The following is a 24,605-nucleotide window of genomic DNA, read 5'->3' on the forward strand; positions in this document are numbered from 1 at the left end:
TTATATGTATGAACCGTTTTAGAATTATGAGATGAGATCTTTGACTTGTTTATTTACTGTTTGTAAATTTAGGCATGCGTGTTTTTCTATCGTCTTAAGAGATGTGGAATTCTTTCACATTAATGTATTAATAACATCCTTGAAAAATGGCCAACCTGATACCAATTCATTCTATCACCTGAAACCTTTACTTCAGTATGATGAAAAAGAAAGAAATGGAAACATATGGCTTATTGTGTGAACTTATTGGAAGGAAATTCATATTTTTAAATGAAATGTTTAACATATTTTGGGTCTCCATTTGGAATTCTTTCCCTGAAACAGAACAATTCACTTATTCTGTAAATCTACATAGTTTTTGTCAGGGACCAATTTGTATAATTAATAATAAAATTTTTAAAGTACCAGAGAAGACTGATCATATAGTCGTGAAGTAGTGCCATTTTGTGTTAAGGTTTATGTAAACATGTGTAAAATGTATTTTCTTTGAAATGTATTTGCTACTGATTCTAATACTAAATAGTCAAATGCATACTCATGACCCCTCCTACATATAAAGAACCTGGAAGTTTATTACTTTTCAATTTGTGAGATCCTTCTAACTAGAATTTTTATGGGAAAGAAAGTAAATGTTTAAATTAGAAGGTTAAAGGAGTAAATGTTAACTCTCTCTGTATATATAAATGACTATAGTAATATAGTTATTATGTGTGTATATGTTAATGTCTTCTTCATGGAGCACAGCCTTATCACAGCGAAGGTGCTTGTGTAACTCAATGAAGCTATTAGCCATGCTGTGCAGGGCCACTAAAGTTGACTGGTTCTATGAAGACCTACAACGCTTAGAACTAACACCAAAAAAAGATGTCCTTTTCATCATAGGGGATTGGAATGCAAAAGTAGGAAGTTGAGATATCTGGAATAACAGGCAAGTTTGGCCTTGGAGTACAAAATGAAGCAGGGCAAAAGTTAACAGGGTTTTGTCAAGAGGACATGCTAGTCAGAGCAAACACCCTTTTCCAACAACCCAAGAGAGGAGTCTACACATGGACATCACCAATACCAATCAGTCAATACCAAAATCAGACTGATTATGTTCTTTGCAGTCAAAGATGGAGATGCTGTATATATTCAGCAAAAACAAGACCTGGAGCTGACTGTGGCTCAGATCATGGGCTCCGTATTGCAAAATTCAGGCTTAAGTTGAAGAAAGTAGGCAAAACCAGTAGGCCATTCAGATATGACCTAAATCCAATCCCTTATGATTATACAGTGGAAGTGACAAATAGATTCAAGGGATTAGGTCTGGTAGACAGAGTGCCTGAAGAGCTATGAATGGAGGTTCATAACACTGTACAGGAGGCAGGGACCAAAACCATCCCAAAGAAAGAGAAATGCAAGATGGCAAAGTGGTATTCTGAGGAGGCTTTTCAAACAGCTGACGAAAGAGGAGGAGCAAAAGGCAAAGGAGAAAGGGAAAGATATACCCAACTGAATGCAGAGTTCCAGAGAATAGCAAAGCAAGATAAAAAAAAAAAAAAAACAAAACAAACCCTTCTTAAATGAACAATGCAGAGAAACAGAGGAAAACAGAATAAGAAAGACTAGAGATCTCTTCAAGAAAATTGGAGATATTAAGGGAACATTTTATGCAAGTTCAGTTCAGTCAGTCACTCAGTCATGTCCAACTCCTTGCAACCCCATGGACTGCAGCTCTCCAGGCTTCCCTGTCCATCACCAACTCCTGGAGCTTGCTCAAACTCATGTCCATCAAGTCAGTTATGCCATCCAACCATCTCATCATCTCTCGTCCCCTTCTCCTTCTGCCTTCAATTTTTCCCAGCATTAGGGTTGTTTCCAGTGAGTCAGTTCTTTGCATCAGTTGGCCAAAGTATTGGAGCTTCAGCTTCTGCATCAGTCCTTCCAATAAACATTCAGGACATGGAAAAACAGACTGGTTCCAAATAGGAAAAGGAGTACGTCAAGGCTGTATACTGTCACCCTGCTTATTTAACTTACATGCAGAGTACATCATGAGAAACGCTGGGCTGGAAGAAGCACAAGCTGGAATCAAGATTGCTGGAAGAAATATCAATAACCTCAGATATGCAGATGACACCACATTTATGGCAGAAAGTGAAGAGGAACTAAAAAGCCTCTTGATGAAAGTGAAAGAGGAGAGTGAAAAAGTTGGCTTAAAGCTCAACATTCAGAAAACAAAGATCATGGCATCTGGTCCCATCACTTCATGGCAAATAGATAGGGAAACAGTGGAAACAGCGTCAGACTTTATTTTGGGGGAGTTCCAAAATCACATGGTTGCAGATGGTGATTGCAACCATGAAATTAAAAGACACTTACTACATGGAAGGAAAATTATGACCAACCTAGATAGCATATTGAAAAGCAGAAACATTACTTTGTCAACAAAGGTCCATCTAGTCAAGGCTATGGTTTTTCCAATGGTCATGTATGGATATGAGAGTTGGACTGTAAAGAAAGCTGAGCACCAAAGAATTGATGCTTTTGAACTGTGGTGTTGGAGAGGACTCTTGAGAGTCTCTTGGACTGCAAGGAAATCCAACCAGTCCATCCTAAAGGAAATCAGTCCTGGGTGTTCATTGGAAGGACTGATGCTGAAGCTGAAACTCCAATACTTTGGCCACCTGATGCGGAGAGCTGACTCATTTGAAAAGACCCTGATGCTGGGAAAGATTGAGGGCAGGAGGAGAAGGGGATGACAGAGGATGAGATTGTTAGATGGCATCACTGACACAATGGACATGGGTTTGGGTGGACTCTGGGAGTTGGTGATGCACAGGGAGGCCTGGTGTGCTGCAGTACATGGGGTCGCAAAAAGTCAGACACTGAAATCAATTTCCTTTAGGACTGACTGGGGACTCTTAAGAGTCTCCTCCAACACCACAGTTCAAAAGCATCAATTCTTCATCACTCAGTTTTCTTTATGGGCCAACTCTCACATCCATACATAACCACTGGAAAAACCATAGCTTTGACTAGATGGATCTTTGTTGGCAAAGCAGTGACTCTGTTTTTTAATATACTGTCTAGGTTGGTCATAGCTTTTCTTTCAGGGAGCAAGAGTCTTTTGATATCATGGCTGCAGTCCCATCTGCAGTGATTTTGGAGCCCAAGAAAATGAAGTCTATCACTGTTTCCATTGTTTCTCCATCTATTTGCCATGGAGTGATGGAACCAGATGCCATGATCTTAGTTTTCTGAATGTTGAGTTTTAAGCCAGCTTTTCCACTCTGTCTTTACTTTCATTAAGAGGCTTTTTAGTGCCTTTCACTTTCTGCCATAAGGGTGGTGTCATTTGCGTATCTGAGTTTATTGATATTTCTCCTGGCAATCTTGATTCCAGCTTGAGTGCAATGGTGGGCACAATAAAGGACTGAAACGGTAAGGACCTAACAGAAACAGAAGAGACTAAAAAGAGGTGGCAAGAATACACAGAAGAACATTACAGAAAACGTCTTAATGACCTGGGTAACCACAATGGTGTGGTCACTCGCCTAAAGCCAGACATCCTAGAATGTGACGTCAACTCTACATAAAGCATTACTACAAACAAAGCTAGTGGAGGTGACGGAATTTCAGCTGAGTTATTTAAGATCCTAAAAGATAGTGCTGTTAAAGTGCTCTACTCAATAGCTCATCAATTTTTGAAAACTCAGCAGTGGTCACAGGACAGGTAAAGGTCAGTTTTCATTCCAAACCCAAAGAAGGGCGATGCCAAAGGATGTTTGGGCTTCCCTTGTGGCTCAGATGGTAAAAATCCACCTGCAGTGCGGGAAACCTGGGTTTGATCCCTGGGTTGGGAATATCCCCTGGAGGAGGGCATGGTAACCTATTTCGGTATTCTTGCCTGGAGAATCCCCATGCACAGAGGAGCCTGGTGGGCTACAGTCCATGGAGTTGCAAAGAGTCGGACATGACTGAGTGACTAAGCACAGCACAGCAAAGAATGTTCAAACTATTGTACTATTACATTCATTTCACATGTTCACAAGGTTATACTCAAAATTCTTCAAGCTGGCTTCAGCAGTTTGTGAATCAAGAACTTCTAGATATACAAGCTGGGTTTCAAAGAGGCAGAGGAACCAGAGATCAAATTGCCAACATTCACTGGAATCATGGAGAAAGCAAGGGAGTTCCAGAAAAACATCTACTTTTGTTTTATTGACTACACTAAAGCCTTTGACTGTATGGATGACAACAAACTGGAAAATTCTTCAAAAGATGGGAATACCAGACCACCTGTCCTGTCTCCTGAGAAACCTATATGCAGCTGAAGAAGCAATAGTTAGAACCAGACATGGTTCAAATTTGGGAAAGGAGTACATCAAGGCTGTATATTGTCACACTGCTTATTTAACTTATATGCAAAGTACATCATATGAAATGCCAGGCTGGATGAATCACAAGCTGGAATTAAGATTGCCAGGAGAAATATCAACAACCTCAGAAATATCAACAATCTGCAGATGGTATGACTCTAATGGCAGAAAATATAGAAGAACTAAAGAGCCTCATGATGAGGGTGAAAGAGAAGAGTGGAAAAGCAGGCTTAAAATTCAACATTCTAAAAACAAACATCATGGCATCTGGTTCCATAACTTCATGGCAAATAGAGGGGGAAAAGTGGAAGCAGTGACAGATCTTATTTTCTTGGGCTCCAAAATCACTGCAGATGGTGACTGCGCCATGAAATTAAAAGATGCTTGCTCCTTGGAAGGAAAGCTATGACAAACTTAGACAGTGTATTAAAAAACAGAGACATCACATTGCGGACAAAGGTCCATGTAGTCAAAGCTATGGTTTTTCCAGTAGTCATGTACGGATGTGAGAGTTGGTCCATGAAGAAGGCTGAGCACCAAAGAATTGATGATATTGAATTGTGGTTCTGGAGAAGACTCTTGAGAGTCTCTTGGTCTGCAAGGAGATCAAAGTGGTCAATCTTAAAGGAAATCAACCCTGAATATTCATTGGAAGGACTAATACTGAAGCTGAAGCTCCTGTACTTTGTCCACCTGATGGGAAGTGCTGACTCACTGGAAAAGACCCTGATGCTGGGAAGGATTGAAGGCAAAAGGAGAAGGGGGTGGTGGAGGATGAGCTGGTTAGACAGAATCACTGACTCAATGGACATGAATTTGAGCAAACCCCAGAAGATAGTGGAGGACAGAGAAGACTGGAGTGCTACAGTGCAAGGGGTCACAAAGAGTTAGACATGACTTAGTGACTGAACAACAATATGATAATGTAGTACATACATATATATGGTATAGTGATTAACAACAGCATTAGTGGTAAAGAATCCACCTGCCAATGCAGGAGATGCAAAAAATGCAGGTTTGATCCCTAGGTCGGGAACATCCCCTGGAGTAGGAAATATCATGCTACTCCCATTTTCTTGCCTGGAAAATTACATGGACATAGGAGCCTGACACGGAGAAGGCAATGGCAACCCACTCCAGTACTTTTGCCTGGAAAATCCCATGGACAGAGGAGCCTGGTAGGCTGCAGTCCATGGGGTCGCTAGAGTCGGACATGACTGAGCAACTTAACTTTCCCTTTTCACTTTCATGCATTGGAGAAGGAAATGGCAACCCACTCCAGTGTGCTTGCCTGGAGAATCCCAGGGACGGGGGAGCCTGGTGGGCTGCCGTCTATGAAGTCGCACAGAGTTGGACACGACTGAAGCGACTTAGCAGCAGCAGCAGCAGCAGGAGCCTGACAGGCTGCAGTCCATGGGGTTACAAAGAGTCAGACACGACTTAGCAACTAATCAACAACAAAACATCCTAACCCTTCAAATAGTAAATAACAAGGTGTTAATTTTTCAAAGTATTCAGAAAACCCATTTTCTAGTCATTTTTCCTGTGTTTGGATTCAGTGTCTCTAATGGCAGCATAATAGAAAACTATATTAAATAACTTTTAAATTGCTGTGGTTTATGAATATTGGTGATTGTTTATAGGCTAATTAAATCCCTCCTTCCTCTCTACCCCACCAAGTATGTTTAGATACAAACATATTAATAGGTAAATGTAGATATGTATAGGTATATACATCAGGGAATAGTTATGCACTATCCTAAGTATTTTATGTATTTCATCATAAAGTCAGTGAAGTATTATCATCATTAACAGATAAGAAAATGGATACATTTAATGTATGACAGAGTGGGAACTTGAACCTAGGTCTGTCTAATTCATAAGCACCAGACAAGTCTATTTACCAACATCTAGTTCACAGAAATAATTTTGGTATAATTTAATACCCATAGGGGTGGGTGATAAGATACAGCTGTCATTTTTTGACTGTCCTTTCGTTTTTTCATTTTTACAGGAATTTTCAAGATGAATTATACAGAGTCCAGCCCACTGGCAGAAGCAACTGCAATAGGTTTTACACCTGAGTTAGAAAGAATCCTACCTGTGCCTTCCAATGAGACCACTTGTGAAAACTGGAGAGAGATACATCATCTAGTTTTTCATGTAGCAAATATTTTTTTCGCAATTGGATTGGTTATTCCAACTACACTTCACCTTCATATGATACTTCTTAGGGGGCTATTAGCTGTAGGTAAGATACTTAACTGATGTTATATAAAATTTTTCTATAACTTGCATCTGATGGGCTTTGTCTTAGAGAGGGTCTATAGCATACTAAAACTATGAGCCTTCATTAGCAAATTAGCAGTACATTGAGTAAGTTAGAACATAGGCCTTCACCCTTTTGTACTTTAGATAAAGCTAACAACATGTTCATATGTTGTTTAGATTTTCCAGACATCAGAAATCCATTTGTGTTTAAGAGTGCAAACTTTGGAGCCAGACTGTGTTATTACAATACTGGTTCCAGCACTTGCCAACTGTTATTAACTGGGGCAATAGCCTTTCTATAGCTCAGTTTCCCCAGGTGTCACTAAGGGTAAAAATAATACCACCTCCTGGGGTTTGAGAATTAGGTGAGTGTTTATGAGTGTGTGTGTATATGTGATATTTGACTTACAATAGTGCCTGGCATATAGTAAATACTCTATAGTTTTAACTATCATTTGAATACTCGTTTACTTGCTTGGAGCAGTAAAGCAACCCTGGGAATAAAAATAGTTGCCCAGACACAATAGTTAAAATAAAATTTTAGGGAGATACTCTGTGAACCCTGATGAAGCAAGTTAAATTAATCTATATCAAAATACTAAAACAGACGAATTTACCATTTTAGCCAGTGATTCTGGACAAGTTACTCTCTATGTGATTATGTCCCTGGTGATTCATTTATTCAGATGCATTTTTGAGCATGTGTAAACTGTCAGACAGAAAGTGAACAATGAAGTCTGCATCCTTGAGAAAGACACTCTTTGGGGGGCCAGAGAGAAACAGGTGGGCAGTCACATAGGACACATCAGAGGCTGTGATGCAGGTGGGCGTTCCAGTGCCAGGGAGAAACGGACAGGGTGATGGGCTCAGCAGGAAAGCAGACCAGGGTGCACTGCAGAGACAGCAGTGGAGCTGGCTTTGGGAAGATGAAGGATTCCTCATCTCACACTCAAAGGATTCCTTTGAGTGTGAGTATGTGTGGTATCCAGGTAAAAGGACAGGAGAGGGAGATCCAGCACATTGAGGGAGGATGAAAAGTAGCTCACTGTGCCTGAAATATACGATAACGACAAGGAAGGGTCAAAGAAAATGCTGGAAGGATGGCTGGAAGGTAGGGTTCTGTGGCTGTTACCTCTGGGTCAGGTAGGGATTATAGCAGGAGGAACAGTATTGAGGGAAGAAATAAAACCACACTGTATAAAAAAGCAAAAGCTAATTATGACTTTTAAGACAGAACTTTGGAGGTGGAACAGACCAAGGGAGATCACCTAGTCCGACACTGTAGAAACAAAGCAACTGAGGCCTGGGATAAATCAAATCAATCATCCAAGGTTAAGACCAGAGAACACTAGCCAAACCAGGACTATAATTCGGGTCCTCCAGCTTCCCAGTCAGTCCTTCCATCATGTTATCCTGTCTCCTTTAAGTAATAAGATTTTACATGACTTCAGTATTTGCTATGGCAACCCACTCCAATATTCTTGCCTGGAGAATCCCATAAACAGAGGAGCCTGGTGGGCTACAGTCCACAGCGTCACAAAGAGTCGGACGTGACTGAGCGACTTCACTCACTCACTATCTAAAGAAGATTAAAATTTTTACACTTTGGGTTATTATTCAGGTGCTCCACATCATTTTAATGAAATTTTAAAATTGCAAGTGAATAACTTTTTTAAAAAGGCAGATTTAGTTTTTCCGTGTGTATGTGCTGTTGATACATTTGTACTGATAACTGATATGGATAATTTTAAATTTAAAATATATACTGATTCTTCCATCATAAAACCAATCAAAAGAAATTGCAAATTTGCATAAATCTTTTGGAAAACAGTCCTTTAATGTCATCAGAGTCTATAAAGCTTATTCCCTTAGCTCACTGTTGGGTCATCCACCCTAAGCAAGTAGTCACAAGAACAGATACATTTTTATATATAAAGCTGCTTTTATAAAAAATGACAGGGACTTCCCTGGTAGTGCAGTAACTAAGACTCTGCACTCCCAATGCAAGGGGCTCGGGTTTGATCCCTGGTCAGGAAAATAGATCCTGCATGCCACAACTAAGACCTGATGCAGCCAAAATAAATACTTTTTTTAAATTACAGCAAAATATTTCACCTGTCCACCAGCAGGGAGATAGTTAAATAAATTATGGTTTATCAGTTAACAATCAATTAAAACTATGTATTCAGTTTAGTTCAATTCAGTTGTTCAGTTGTGTCCGACTCTTTGTGACCCCATGAATCGCAGCACGCCAGCCTCCCTGTCCATCACCAACTCCCAGAGTTCACTCAAACTCATGTCCATCGAGTCGGTGATGCGATCAGCCATCTCATCCTCCGTCGTCCCCTTCTCCTCCTGCCCCCAGTCCCTCCCAGCATCAGGGTCTTTTTCAGTGACACAACTCTTCGTGTGAGGTAGCCAAAGTATTGGAGTTTCAGCTTCAGCATCAGTCCTTCCAATGAACACCCAGGACTGATCTCCTTTAGGATGGACTGGTTGGATCTCCTTGCAGTCCAAGGGACTCTCAAGAGTCTTCTCCAACACCACAGTTCAAAAGCATCAATTCTTCAGTGCTCAGCTTTCTTTACAGTCCAACTCTCACATTCATACATGACCCCTGGAAAAACCATAGCCTTGACTAGATGGACCTTTTTTGGCAAAGTAATGAGAATCCCAGGGATGGGGGAGCCTGGTGGACTGCCGTCTATGGGGTCGCACAGAGTCGGACACGACTGAAGCGACTTAGCAGCAGGTTGGTCATAACTTTCCTTCCAAGGAGTAAGCGTCTTTTAATTTCATGACTGCAGTCACCATCTGCAGTGATTTTGGAGCCCAAAAAAATAAAGTCTGACACAGTTTCCACTGTTTCCCCATCTATTTCCCATGAAGTGATATGAAGTGCTTTAATGAAATGAGAAAATCACTGCAATAAATAAAAAAGTAAGTTTTAAATTGTAGATTCATTAGGTTTCCCATCAGTTAAAAATACAGAAAAACTATGAGTCAGTATTAACTATCAACAGTGGCTATCTTTTAAGTAGCAGAATTATGAGGTTCTGTTCTCCTTTTAAAAATGATTTTTATACTTTACAAGTTTTCTGCAACAACATGTGGTTTGGTTTGGTAATCAAACAAAAACCAAAATGTGACAAAGTGATATTTGACAGGTATTTCCAAGATGTGTTTGGTTTATTTCATATACAGAGGATGACAAATGTATTAAGCTACACGCTGAAGCTAGAAGACAAGCTTATTAAGCTACAAGACATCTAACATGCCCACTTCGTGGTTCACAGGATGTGCCCTTTATGTCGTCTGGGCCACTCTCTACCGATGTGCCTTGGATATCATGATCTGGAACTCAGTGTTCCTGGGGATCAACATTCTGCATCTTTCATATCTTTTGTACAAGAAAAGACCGGTAATTACTAACAATTAATTGAATAGTAAGAGATTTTAAAGCTAATCAAGTACTTTGTTCATATTTGAGAATAAGCATCTAATATCTTTAGGCCCTTTAATATCATTTTTCTGAAGATGAGACGTTTTGTGTATATATGCCTGAAAATGAAATATTTGAATATGAAATTTGTTCCAAAACGAGTTTTTAAAACATTTTTAATCATTAGGGCAATTTAGACATGAAAGAACATGACAGTATTCTTTCTTTTTAGTCATAAGTTCATTATTTCTTCTTCCTATTGATGTTCAAATGTCATTTGGTAATATCTTTGCCTAGTTATAAAATTAAGTGCTCATAGACAACTTTCAGAACACACTAATGATTTACAAATAGCTCATGTTATGTTTTATGCTAGTTTTTAAATGTAATAGCTTTTTTTTTCCTATGTCCAAAATACTCATTTAAGGAAATCACCATTTTCAGTGAGTTGTAATGAAAACAGTAATATCTAACTTTTTCTTTTCCAATCCAATTTATCTTGCTGTGTTTCCTTGGTCATACCAAGAACAAATTGATGCTAACAGAAAAGGAAAATAGCATGGCCTCTAGCAATCACTGCATAGCTGTTTGTTGACTGGTGACTGTCAAAGCACATACAAATATTCAGTAGAGCAAAAGACAACATGCTTGCTCTAATCTTATGTTCAAGGCCAGACACGCACATAGAAAAGTGTTAGAAACGATAATTCTTAGGAAGTGACAATTTCCCTGATACAGACTGATATGTGTCATAGACATTCCACTAGATTGTGACCTCCTCAAACATTGTAACCCACTCTGTTTTGCTTACTGTACTAGTCAGTTTTCACTACGTGATGCTGTTTAACAGTCTGAAAGTCTCAGTGCCATATAATAGCAACACCTTTTTTCTTCACTCACCTAATATATGGACTGTGGCAGCTGTGTACAGCTGTAATTCTATTCCACGTGTCTTCTTCATTTCAGGGCCTCTGCTGAAGCAGCAGGTTCTATTTGGACATGCATTGTCACGGCAGAGAGAAAAATAGAACAAAAGAAACACTTACTGTTTCTTAAAACTTCTGCTCAGAAGGAGCATATATCCATTCTGCTTGCCAGAGCAACTGACATGACCAAGCCTGATGATGTGGAGTAGGATGGGGTAAGAGGATATACGATCCTCTTTCAGGGGTGGAAGCAGCCAGGAGCTGCACACAATGGGATCATCTACCACACTTACTGTTGTGTTCCCTGTTACAGCCAAGCATGGCTGGCACGTAACTGGTGCTCAAGAAAACCTGTGATAACTGAATGCTTTCAAAGAGAGGAATTTATAGGGCTTCATGGAAGAACTGGGGCTTGAGCTAAGGCTGGCCGGATGAGCTGATTATGAATTTAAGTCAGTTTTTTCAGTTCATATGTTCATCGTGCCACACTGGCTAGTGTGCATGCTGAAAGTGAGACATCTATGAATTAAACACTCATTATGAAAGCTCTAGAGTGGAGAAGGTAGATGATAGTAATAATAAGGATTTCAGCTTCTCAATATCAGAACTTACTAGAATCCCACGTTCTGAACGTAAGATTCAGTAGTCATTGATGTGATAGTGCCACCAAGGAAGTAAATCACTCAGTATCTGTGCTTTTGTTTCTTCTCGGGCTATAAGCCTATCTTTTTGAAAAATATAAATGCTAATTCTTCATTAAAATGAAACAGCAGGAAAGTGAGAGTGTCAGAAAGGCTGCAAGTAACATCTGAGCAGCCCTGATCTCCTGGGTTTGTAGCTTCATGGCATAGCTGCCACAGATTTCATTGAGATGGATGATCACTTGAACATAGAAGTTCATTTGCATGCAGTACAGATTTCCCAGACTAATGCTGGGCATACAGATAGGCTTGACTTGGCCTTGGATAGTCTGACAACAGAGGCGACTGAGCCATTTGAATTTTACATTCTTCACTTTGCTTTGGAATAAATACATGAGAAGTAGTAATTACAGCTAAGGATATTTGATTTCCTGTATTAACTCACAGGATAATAATTGCACATAAGTAAAACATTTAATGCATCAATCTTCGTAAATTTATTTCCAAGTTGATTCCTAATTTATGTACTTATTTCCTTGCTGTAATATTTCAGAGTTAGTGTAACTTCCTTCTGTGAAACAGAAATGTTCTAAAATGAAAAGCTTTTATTAATATGTTATTTATAGAAAATGCTAAGATGGGCAAGGTGAATCCTGTGACAACAATCAGAACCTCCACGGTTGCTTGACAGTGCATAGAAGGAGATGTAATCAACGATGCAGATCTTCACCATATGCTGTCCGAGTTCAGCTTAACTGCAAACGTGCCCTTTTAGCATCTAAACTTACATCACCACTTACTCTCGGTGTCAGATTCCACTGACCAAAATATAGAAGGGTGATGGCATATATTGCAGATCCATTTATTCTGAAAACTCTACTTAGACCACAGCAGCTGATGTTTCGGGGTTGCTGCATTAGATGTGGCATTCGGTCACTGCTTCCTTTCAGGTAAAGATCGAAAAGGAACTCAAAAGCATCTACCGGCGATTGTTTGAACCCCTCCGTGTGTCTCCAGATTTGTTCAGAAGATTAACTGGACAGTTTTGCATGATCCAAACATTGAAAAAGGGTGAAAGCTATGCTGTAGAGGAGCTAACCTCAGTTGACGACCGTCTGAGTATTCTCCTGAAAGGAAAGTAAGTGCTCTATGGAAATCAAAATGCCTTGTTTGCCTGGAATCTTCTGGCCTCTGGGTAGGAAATGAAAGAAAGGGAATGTTGCCAACTAATGGAGTAAGCGGTCATGGAGGTAAATTTTCATCTGGACAACTGCATTATAGAATGTTAGAGAGTAACGTGGTAAAGTTATGTAGGATTTATCTCAGTGAATCATGTTGCTATCAGGATTTTTACTTGTGAATAATTTTCACCTTTTTAGTAAGTTTAATGAGGCAGAACTGAAATAGGTTTAAATTGGGTATTAAAATTTAAGAAGCTTATGCGTGTTTTAGAGATGACTTGCTTATTTTTTTGAATATCACAAAAATGCAACTTCTAGGAATATCAGTCTCCTGGGGAGACAGCATTGTCTGTTCTCTCTCAGAAGTGTACCAGTTTGAATAATGAATTATGTGGTCATTCCAGCTAGACACTCGGACAAGGCAATGGCACCCCACTCCAGTACTCTTGCCTGGAAAATCCCATGGATGGAGGAGCCTGGTGGGCTTCGGTCTATGGGGTCACTAAGAGTCAGACATGACTGAGCGACTTCACTTTCACTTTTCACTTTCATGCATTGGAGAAGGAAAGGACAACCCACTCCAGTGTTCTTGCCTGGAGAATCCCAGGGACAAGGGAGCCTGGTGGGCTGCCGTCTATGGGGTTGCATAGAGTCGGACACGACTGAAGTGACTTAGCAGCAGCAGCAGCAGCAGCTAGACACTCATGAAATTAGACATGTCTGCTTCAATATGGACACTTTTTTCCCCTTGTTGTTAGTGAAACTCATTTTGAAACTTATACGTGTGCCCCGGGAAGTGCTTTTTAATTAAGTCAGTCTCCTGTGGGGTGTTTAAGTTTTTACAAAATAAAAAAACCCATAAAGATTATGGAGATTTTAAGGCTTGTCATGTTATGTGTGAATTATTATGCATTTATTAACACTAATTTCTGTTATCAGAATGAAGGTTTCCTATCGAGGACATTTTCTGCATAACATTTACCCCTGTGCCTTTATAGATTCTCCTGAATTTAGATCAACCCAGATGCACAAAGGTGAAAAATTCCAGGTATGTTTTGGCATGATTTTAAAGAAGATTGAATGTCTTATTCAATTAATGTCGTATTCAAAATCCAAAGGATATGGATGGAAAAGTGGCCATGATTTATTGAAAAAAGAGATTACCATATGGTATATATAGTATGATCCCATTTTTTGCAAAAATTTTAAAAAAATTATTTTTGGCAGTCCTGGGTCTTAATTGCTGCATGTGGGCTTTTGTCTAGCTGCAGAGAATGGGAGTTACCCTTCAGTGTGATGTGTAGGCTTCTTATTGAAGGTGGCTTCTCTTGTGGTAAGGGCTTAGTTGTTTTGTAGCATGTGGGATCTTCCTGAACCAGGGATCAAATCTGTGTCCCTTGCACTGGCAGGCAGATTCCTAACTACTGGACCATCAGGGAAGTTCCTTGTTAAACTGAAAGTGGTGTGTATAGGTACCCAAGAAGAGATCTAGAAAGATATATCCTGATTTAGCTATTATGTTAACACATATTTCTGAAAGTTTGATTGCTTTGTTATCTTCCTTTTTGTTTAGTTGAATTTTTATATTTTTCCCATAGAGAACATCTAATGCTTTTGTTATTAAAAAAAAAAAAAAGGAAAAGTTCAGTCATGGATAATCAGTGTTCTTAAAACATGTAATTGGTTACTTTTACTGTGGAAAAGCAGGAAATTGATTTTGCCCTAGAGAACCTACTTTGTTAATCCTCATGAAAAAAAAATTTAACCACTATACTCTTAAATGTAATAAATATATTTAAGGGCAAAGAATGAAGTTCTTTACAGTTAGAATAATTTGAAGTACTCAGCCTGACTCTTTTAATATCTTAAAAAAAATGAAAATGCTGCATTATGTGATACTTTGTTCTGATTCTTCCTGTAAATGTCCAGCTGTCGTCTGTTTTATTCCCCTCAGTATTGTCAGGAAAGTAACCAAGAAAATGGATGAGAGTTTCCTTAGCCTGAGCCTCTAGCTAAACAGCAGTAAGGAAGTATCCTGAGAATAGGGTTTCTTATGAATGGGAGCCACATTAGGCATTACTGACAGGAGGGTAAATGTAAACATTCAGGTGGGAAATGGAATAGAAGGGGATGCTACCACCTGACAGAGGAAAAATCAGTGTTTCTTGGTGACAAAGTCTTATTGTTGAGTCTCATGTTGAGATGCCACACTCTTGGGGATGCCACATGGAGATACAAAGGGACATTCACAGACACTAGTTAAGTGGATTTACAATGGTTTCAGGCCTGCCGTGCTCCTACCCTGCCTGAATAACCACACAACATGTTAAAGTTATGTGCATTTACTAGAGGGTCTCATATAAATTTACTACCTGGCTGCAATGCTGTCCCCAGGCTTGCTGAGCTAAAGATACAGGAGGAAAAAGCAGAACCTACATCCTGCCTCCTCTAACTTACACACTCCCTTGGGTTTTTCTGGGGTCAGCTCTGCACTGAGATTTATTCTTAAGTATCTTTAATCACCACCATCTATAAACTGGTCCAGGGCTACTTCTTTCCTCTCTCCCTCTTTTCCTCTGACCTGCTTCCACTTTCTTCTTCCAAAGCCCAACATTTATCTGTTGCATCTATTTCTGTTTATAGTAGCAAGTGATTTTACACAATAACTGTTTCATAGGAACCTGAAGAGACCAGCATTTGGGGAAGAGAAGGGGACTGAACCTCCTGCGTTTCCAGCAGCTTGTAGCCCCTGGGACATAGCATGTACTGTCTTTAACACCGGACTTCAAATTATATGTGTAATTAAATTAACATACAAAGGAATTTCTACCCCTCATCACACTTCTCAGGGATTGGGATTTGGCATTTGAGAAATAGTCCTCATGATTGATTTGCTTCTCATGTTTCTAAAAACATGACCAAACTCAAGGTACCCTAACTGGGTGAAAGATATTGGTTCAGCCTCCCCAAGCACTAGTTAGCTTTTCTCTGCATACAGTCTGGTGTGGCTGATTGATCAATGGATAAAAACTGCTCTGGCATCATCGAGCCTAAGTCCCGTACAGTTGGAGAAGACTCCCATCAGAGTAAGCCCTCGGGAGAGATTCTGTGTTGATTGTTCACCAAATGTTCCTATTGGCGGATACTCAAGAGTAAAAATAGCTGTTGCACATCTGTGTAGGAGTATATTGCCTCTTCCTGAAGCGAGTTCCCAGATGAAAACCATCATGTGCTCCCAGGATCAGCTTTTCGCTCTCTATGCCAATGGCAGAGGACACTTGAAATTGTCAGTGGCCAGACTTCTGCACCCACATACACTTTTACCTGCTAATTTCATTTTTCTCTAACTCTGGAGAGTTATAAGTGTTCTGACAAGGCGCTGCTTCCTTCGCATTTTTGCTTCTTTAAATTCATTCTTTGGTAGGGGTGCTAGTGAATTCAGCAGTAGGATGAAAGGAGGAAAGGAAGCCAGTAGAATTGGCGGCTGTCCCTTGAGATCACACAGTGAATGTCATTCAGGAACGTGCAGTAATTATGATGACAGGCAGTGACAGAGCTGACATACCAACTCTAAACATCCAGCTGCTCCCTTGGTACTCCGCTAGGACCTACAGACACAGGCTGCTGCTGAGAACTCTTGGGAGAATCTTGAGTATCAATATCACAAAAGGCAGAAGTAGTGTTTTGTGTCTTATTTCTTCTTTGTACAGTTATTTCATCTCAGTGAGCTTTGCCATTTTCATTTTTCTTTTGGGTTCTACCTCCCGCTGTTGCCTTCCCATAATCGATAGCACATCCTGTGCTGTGAAGCTTGAAAAACAAACCTTTATTGACTTTAAGGGAAAAAGAATGTCTTGGAGGCAGATGTCCAGGCTCTGGTGAAATAAAGGAACACTGAGTTTTAACTGCTTTTAAATAAAACCTTCTCTTAGTGTTAAGTAAATCTTTGGGTTAAGTTGCAAAGTAATTTAATCTGCCAGCCTTGGCTCTGCTGTGTTTTAGTGCAGATGAGAACTCAATAAAAATTAGCTGAATGGACCACTTCTGGGACATTTTCATGTGTGAAATGTTGTGTAGTACACAAAGAAAATAATAAATTTTCCCCTGAGGACAGTCAGTCAGTCATAATGTCAGACTGCCATTTCCCATGCTAGCACATTCAGCATTTCCCTCCGACACCCTGGTTCTTGATAAGGTATTTTCATTAAGTGAGGGTGTAAGATTGGTTTGGGACTAATCCAGCACCTTGAGTAATTGCAGCAAACCTGGTTACAAATGCTTTGTCTAACTCTCTACTTGAGAGAAATTCTTTTGTCTTCCACTACTGTGTAGGCTTTTATTTCTTCTGTAAAATTCTTCACAAGAACTCAAGCATGGCACTGCCGAGATACCCTAATAATCTAAAAAGCAATGTATTTTATGGAAGCTTTAAGAATTCCTAGGTGCTTCAAAAAATTCCTCATTAAAGATATGTTTCACTTGGCTGCTGTGACAGGAAATCATTACGTAAAACTGTCTATTTGACAGAAATGAAGCATTAGCTATCGAGTGAAATGACCTCAGTCAATATGCTAACTACCTGCTTCCAACTAAATGCTTGACCTTGACTTGGAAGACTCAACTTCCCAGGTATTGCTAGTGGTTAAGAACCCTCCTGTCAATGCAAGAGACATACGAATCAGGTTCCATCCCTGGGTTGGAAGATCCCCTGGAGGAGGACATGGCAATCCACTCCAGTATTCTTGCCTGGAGAATCCCATGGACAGAGGAGCCAGGGGGGCTATGGTCTGAAGGATCACAAAGAGGTGGACACAACTGAAGTGGCTTAGCATGCACACATAGCTTATTATATGAATAATAATTTAAACAGGTTTAAAGTAGTTTTCAACCATCAATAAAAAATGGTTGCTTAGTCACATGTAAATCAATGAAGTTAGAATACACCCTCTCACCCACACAAAGATAAACTCAAAATGGCTTAGGGACTTAAACATAAGACATAATACCATAAAACTCTTAGAACATAGGCAAAACATTATCTGACATAAATCATACCAATGTTTTCTTAGGTCAGTCTCCCAAGGCAATAGAAATTAGAACAAAACAAACAAATGGGGCCTAATTTACACGCTTTTGCACAGCAAAGGAAACCATCAACAAAATGAAGAGACAACCTACAGAATGGGAGAAAATATTGGCAAACGATGCAGCTGACAAGGGCTTAATTTCCAAAATATACAAATAGCTCATACAACTTGACAACAACAAAAAGTCCAATGAAAAAATGAGCAGAAGACCTAAACAGACATTTCTCCAAAGAAGAAATACAGATGGCAAATAGGCACAAGAATAGATGCTCAACATCGCTAATTATTAGAGAAATGCAAATCAAAACTACAATGAGGTACCATCTCACACTGGTCAGAATGGCCTGGAGAGGGTGGTTGGTGGGAATGTAAGTTGGTGCAGCCCTCATAGAAAACAGTATGGAGGTTCCTCAGAAAACTAAATATAGAATTACCATATGATCCAGCAATCTACCTCCTGGGCATATGTCCATACAGAGCTATAAGTCAAAAAGATACAAGCACCCCATTGTTTATTGCAGCACTATTTACAATAGCTAAGACATCGGAGAAGGCAATGGCAACCCACTCCAGTACTCTTGCCTGGAAAGTCCCATGGACAGAGGGGCCTGGTGGGCTGCAGTCCATGGGATCGCTAGGAGTCGGACACGACTGAGTGACTTCACTTTCACTTTTCACTTTAATGCATTGGAGAAGGCAATGGCAACCCACTCCAGTACTCTTACCTGGAAAGTCCCATGGACGGAGGGGCCTGGTGGGCTGAAGTCCATGGGGTCGCTAGGAGTCAGACACGACTGAGCGACTTCACTTTCACTTTTCACTTTAATGCATTGGAGAAGGAAATGGCAACCCACTCCAGTATTCTTGCCTGGAGAATCCCAGGGACGGGGGAGCCTGGTGGGCTGCTGTCTATGGGATTGCACAGAGTCGGACACAATTGAAGCGACTTAGCAGCAGCAGCAGCAAGACATAGAAGAAACCTAAATGTCCATCAACGGATGGATCAAGATGTAGTACATACATATAATGGAATATTACTCAGTCATTTGAGCAACATAAATGGAACTAGTGTGGATCACAATAAACTGTGGAAAATTCTGAAAGAGATGGGAATACCAGGCCACCTGAACTGCCTCTTGAGAAACCTGTATACATGTCAGGAAGCAACAGTTAGAACTGGACATCGAACAACAGACTGGTTCCAAATAGGAAAAGGAGTACATCAAGGTTGTATATTGTCACCCTGCTTATTTAACTTCTATGTAGAGTACATCATGAGAAACGCTAGGCTGGAAGAAGCACAAGCTGGAATCCAGATTGCTGGGAGAAATATCAATAACCTCAGATATGCAGATGACACCACCCTTATGGCAAAGTGAAGAGGAACTAAAGAGCCTCTTGATGAAAGTGAAAGAAGAGAGTGAAAAAGTTAGCTTAAAGTTCAACATTCAGAAAACTAAGATCATGGCATCTGGTCCCATCACTTCATGGCAAATAGATGGGGAAACAGTGGAAACAGTGGCTGACTTTATTTTTCTGGGCTCCAAAATCACTATAGATGGCGACTGCAGCCATGAAATTAAAAGACACTTACTCCTTGGAAGGAAAGTTATGACCAACCTAGACAGCATATTAAAAAGCAGAGACATTACTTTGCCAACAAAGGTCCATCTAGTCAAGGCTATGGTTTTCCCAGTGGTCATGTATGGATGTGAGAGTTGGACTGTGAAGAAAGCTGAGTGCCGAAGAATTGATGCTTTTGAACTGTGGTGTTGGAGAAGACTCTTGGGAGTCCCACGGACTGCAAGGAGATCCAACCAGTCCATCCTAAAGGAGATCAGTCCTGGGTGTTCATTGGAAGGACTGATGCTGAAGCTGAAACTCCAATACTTTGGCCACCTGATGCGGAGAGCTGACTCATTTGAAAAGACCCTGATGCTGGGAAAGACTGAGGGCAGGAGGAGAAGGGGACAACAGAGGATGAGATGGTTGTATGGCATCACCGACACAATGGACATGGGTTTGAGTGGACTCTGGGAGTTGGTGATGGACAGGGAGGCCTGGCGTACTGCGGTTCATGGGGTCGAAAAGAGTTGGACAGAACTGAGCGACTGAAGTGAACTGAAATGGAACTAGTGATTATCAAACTAAGTAAAGTAAGTCAGAAAGACAAAGACAAATACCATATGATGTCACTTATATGTGGAACCTAAAATATGGCGCAAATGAACCTATCTACAAAACAGACAGACTCACAGGCATAGAAAACAGATTTATGGTTGCCATAGAGGTGGGAGTTAGGGATAAAGTGGGCGTTTCAGGTTAGCAGATGTAAGGTATTAAGTATAGAATGTTTAAACAACAAGGCCCTACTGTATTGCACAGGGAACTATATTCAACTCCTATGATAAACAATAATGGAAAGGAATATTAAAAAAGAATGTATATATGTATAATTGAATCACTTTGCTATATAGCAGAAGTTCACTTCAGTTGCTCAGTCACATCTGACTCTTTGCAACCCCATGGACTGTAGCACACCAGACCTCCCTGTCCATCACCAACTCCCGGAGTTCACTCAAACTCATGCCCATTGAGTTGGTTCTGCCATCCAACCATCTCATCCTCTGTTGTCCCCTTCTCCTCCTGCCTTCAATCTTCTCTAGCATCAGGGTCTTTTCAAATGAGTCAGTTCTTCCTATCAGCTGGCCAAAGTATTGGACTTTCAACTTCAGCATCAGTCCTTCCAGTGAATATTCAGGACTGATCTCCTTTAGAATGGACTGGTTGGATCTCCTTGCAGTCTAAGGGACTCTCAAGTCTTCTCCAACACCACAGTTCAAAAGCATCAATTCTTCGGCACTCAGCTTTCTTTATAGTCCAACTCTCACATCCATACATGACTACTGGAAAAACCATAGCTTTGACTAAATGAACCTTTGTTGGCAAAGTAATGTCTCTGCTTTTTAATATACTATCTAGGTTGGTCATAACTTTTCTTTCAAGGACCAAGCGTCTTTTAATTTCATGGCTGCAATCACCATCTGCAGTGATTTTGGAGCCCCAAAAAATAAAGTCAGCCACTGTTTCCCCATCTATTTGCCATGAAGTGATGGGACCAGATGCCATGATCTTAGTTTTCTGAATGTTGAGCTTTAAGCCAACTTTTTCACTCTCCTCTTTCACTTTCATCAAGAGGCTTTTTAGTTCCTCTTCACTTTCTGCCATAAGGGTGGTGTCATCTGCATATCTGAGGTTATTGATATTTCTCCTGGAAATCTTGATTCCAGGTTGTGCTTCATCCAGTCCAGCATTTTGCTTGATGTACTCTGCATATAAATTAAATAAGCAGGGTGACAATATACAGCCTTGATGTACTCCTTTCCCGATTTGATGCCACAAGGAACAGTATTCAATCTTATAATAACCTATAATGAAAAAGAATCTGAAAAAGGAGACATATATATGTATAAACAAATCCCTTTGCTATATACTTGAAACACTAAATCAACTAAACTTCAATTTTTAAAAATAGTTCTAAGCAATGGTTCTGAGCAAACTATAATATCATATTAAAAGTATTTTCACCTCATGGAAAACCTGAGGTCATTAAAATGGTTGAATAAAAGTTAAATGCATGTGCAATACATCACCTGTGCAATGGCTTCTTCTTTTCCTGGGTGATTTCCAACTCCTCCTTTACTTCTTCCCCCACTGTGCATGAATTGTATCTTCCAAAGGCATGGATGACGTCTTTGCAGAATGAAGGGACTTCAACTCTTCTAACCCTTTCTTCAATGCTTGGGTGCAGGACTGGGTCATCCTGAATGCCCGGTGCTCACGTTCTCTGAAAATACTCCCTCCTTGACAATATTATTCAGTCGCCTTTTGTTTACATACTCATCTCCTACTGTTTCTGGGAACTCCTAAGGACAGGCTTCTATGTCTCTTGATCTTATATTTCTTTTCCTATAAATCTTTTTGTTCTTGGTCGCGTATCCTTACTTACTACCAGCTTGCTCCACTAGAATGTAGGCTTTATAACAGTATGTTCAGTTGTTCTTTACACAGAGGATTCTCGATGGTGAGTCAGCCTTATGCTCACTTCACCAAATGGCTTTCTCGGTGGTTGTCTTGATGAATCTAGAACATACTGGATTTCCCACCGGGTGGGAAAACATATCTGGGCTGGAAGTCAGAAGCGCTCATTCCACTGTTCATTAACATGTGTCCATATATAAATTTTTTGGTGCTTATTTGGCATCTGGAAAATGAGGAAGAATGTTATCTGTCTTATCTCAAAGGCAGTTTTAAGGATCTGCTTACATGATAGATATAAAAGCACCTTAAATGTTTCAAAATGCAATACATTCTTAAAGGAAGGGCATTATGTGTACCTGGAATTTCCTAGTCATTCTCTTCCATTTTTTCCTGTCCTGTCCTTACTGCCACCTGAGATTGTCACATTTCTTTATTATCAGCTTCCTCCACTAATGTAAGCATCACAGGGCAGGTATCTTGTTTTCTTGTTCACCGTGATAACCTCAGTGCCTTGAACTGAGTCTGGCATAAATTACTAGCCTAACAATGTATATTGAAAGAATAAATGGAATTTAGCATTTTATGGAACCATAGAGCTGCTGATGCATTTCTTAAATGCCAATGTATTTGGTTTGGTGGATTTATTATTTAATATTATTTAATATAATATTTTAACATTATTTAACATGATAAATAAGTACAGTTTTATTTTCCTGGGAACACTGACCCATCTTTTGTAGTCAAACCCTCTGAGTTACTAAGGATCAGATTTCAGCCACTGACACAAGGAGAGAAGCTGGGTTTTCTTGTCATCTGAAATACATTTAGTTCTGACTAACAAAGGGTAAAGAGCTCCTTTGGAAACATTTGCTCTGAGCCCAGATATGACTTCATGTCAATTTTGAAAACTTTTATTAATCTCCCACTTGGAAAGGCATTGGGTTTAATGTTAAAGATATAAAAACACTTTTTGCCTTAAGTATTTGTGTTCATATGTTAATTCCTTCATCAGTAAATCTGCACTGAGCACCACTCTGTGTTGAAAGCCAGGCACTCAGTATGAAGATGCAGTCCCTGCCCTCAGGGTGCTCAGGAGAGAGAATGGTCCACAGATGAGCTGGAGTTCAGTGATAGGCATGCCATGTGAAGCTGATGGAAGGACCTGCATGGGAGGAAGGGCATGTGAGGATGAGCTCCTCATTCTGGAGAGAGGATTTCTTTACGGAATATTTGAGCTCTGCACAGTGCAGTTACAACACTCTCCCACTTTCTTATGTAATGACACTAAAGGAAATAGTATGCTTCCCAGTTCTGAGCTGGCTGGGGCTTCTCTGTGTGTCCCCATTGTGCTACCCTTGGTAGTCCACACACGAGAAATACCTATGACAGAAGGAACCAAAAAGGACCCCTACTAGCCTTGTTCATCAATGACAATCTGGGTCCTAAAATCAATTCACATGAGTTCATTTTTTCATTCTCTAGTATAATAATCCAGGTATAAAGAAATATTTAGCCATCCTGAACACCCAATTGGGACATCAGTCCAGTATACTCTAGCAGTGCTATTGACATGGAGGCCAATCTTCTATCACCAGACCTCACAAAACAGAACAACAAAACCTGAAGACTTTATTTTCATTTAGTCTGCCGATGGCACTCCGTTGCTTTGGTCATGTCCGACTTCCTACAACCCAATGACCATAGCCCACCAGACTCCTCTGTCCATGAGGATTCTCCAGGCAAGAATACTGGAATGGTTGTCATGCCCTCCTCCAGGGGATCTTCCTGACCTGGGGATTGAACCTCCATCTCTTATGTCTCCTGCACTGCAAGCGGGTTCTTCACTGTACACTGGGAAGCCCAGTACAGACTGCTTGATTTTAAATATAATGTTATATTTATAGAAGCTTATGTTTATGAATCCTATTTTAACTTATATGATAAAACATTGCTACAATAATATCCACTCAATTATTCTACTCTTCCCTTGTCCCACATTACTGACACCATAATTCATATACATTTTTCTTTCTGTTTCTTTGGCAGGTCACCATTATTGCAGATGATAATTGCAGACTTTTATGCTGGTCAAGAGAAAGATTAACGTACTTTCTGGAATCAGAGCCTTTTCTGTATGAAATATTTAGGTATCTAATAGGAAAAGACATTACAAACAAGCTCTACTCATTGAATGATCCCACCTTAAACGATAAAGTACGTATTTTTCTGAGTCCTTTTACTTTGTTAAATATGTAGAGTGAGGTATCCCTCCTTTATGCAGTGTATAGGTTCCTGAATCTTCATTAACTAATCATGAATTAGTTCTTTGTTAAATGAAGTAGGGATGCTTATAATTGAGAGACCCTTCGGGGGATCATTTCTCAAGAGTAAGAAAATACCATGTAATTATTATATTTCCCATGACCTAGTGAGGTGTCTGCGCATGTCATACACCTCATGTGTAGTGAGGATGTGCTGTCCTCTTCATAATATGTCTTTCAAGGAATCTAAAGAAGATGGTAATTGAGACGGAGGACTAAGGGCGATGTGTGTAGGCCAGGGGAGGCAGGGCAGACTGATAAATGCTGATCAACCCCAGCAAGCAGGTGGTTGGCATTTTAACCCTGTGTCTTCCAGTCTTGCACATCCTACTGA

The 24,605-nt window shown here is 40.1% G+C and overlaps 1 protein-coding gene across 3 annotated transcripts in view; it reads left to right on the plus strand.

Annotated features, from left to right (window-relative positions):
* The window catches only part of BVES (blood vessel epicardial substance), a 50,766-nt gene that overhangs the window by 2,669 nt on the left and 23,492 nt on the right, over positions 1–24,605 (plus strand). For all 3 annotated transcript variants that reach the window (XM_027551317.1, XM_027551316.1, XM_027551318.1), the window contains exons 2-6: positions 6,376–6,612; positions 9,929–10,053; positions 12,592–12,779; positions 13,762–13,870; positions 23,997–24,164. In XM_027551317.1, the coding sequence (XP_027407118.1) occupies positions 6,387–6,612; positions 9,929–10,053; positions 12,592–12,779; positions 13,762–13,870; positions 23,997–24,164 (816 nt within the window). In that variant the 5' untranslated portion in view covers positions 6,376–6,386. The remainder of the gene's footprint in view (positions 1–6,375; positions 6,613–9,928; positions 10,054–12,591; positions 12,780–13,761; positions 13,871–23,996; positions 24,165–24,605) is intronic.

Source organism: Bos indicus x Bos taurus, chromosome 9 (assembly GCF_003369695.1).
Source record: "Bos indicus x Bos taurus breed Angus x Brahman F1 hybrid chromosome 9, Bos_hybrid_MaternalHap_v2.0, whole genome shotgun sequence".
Taxonomy (NCBI): Eukaryota; Metazoa; Chordata; class Mammalia; order Artiodactyla; family Bovidae; genus Bos; species Bos indicus x Bos taurus.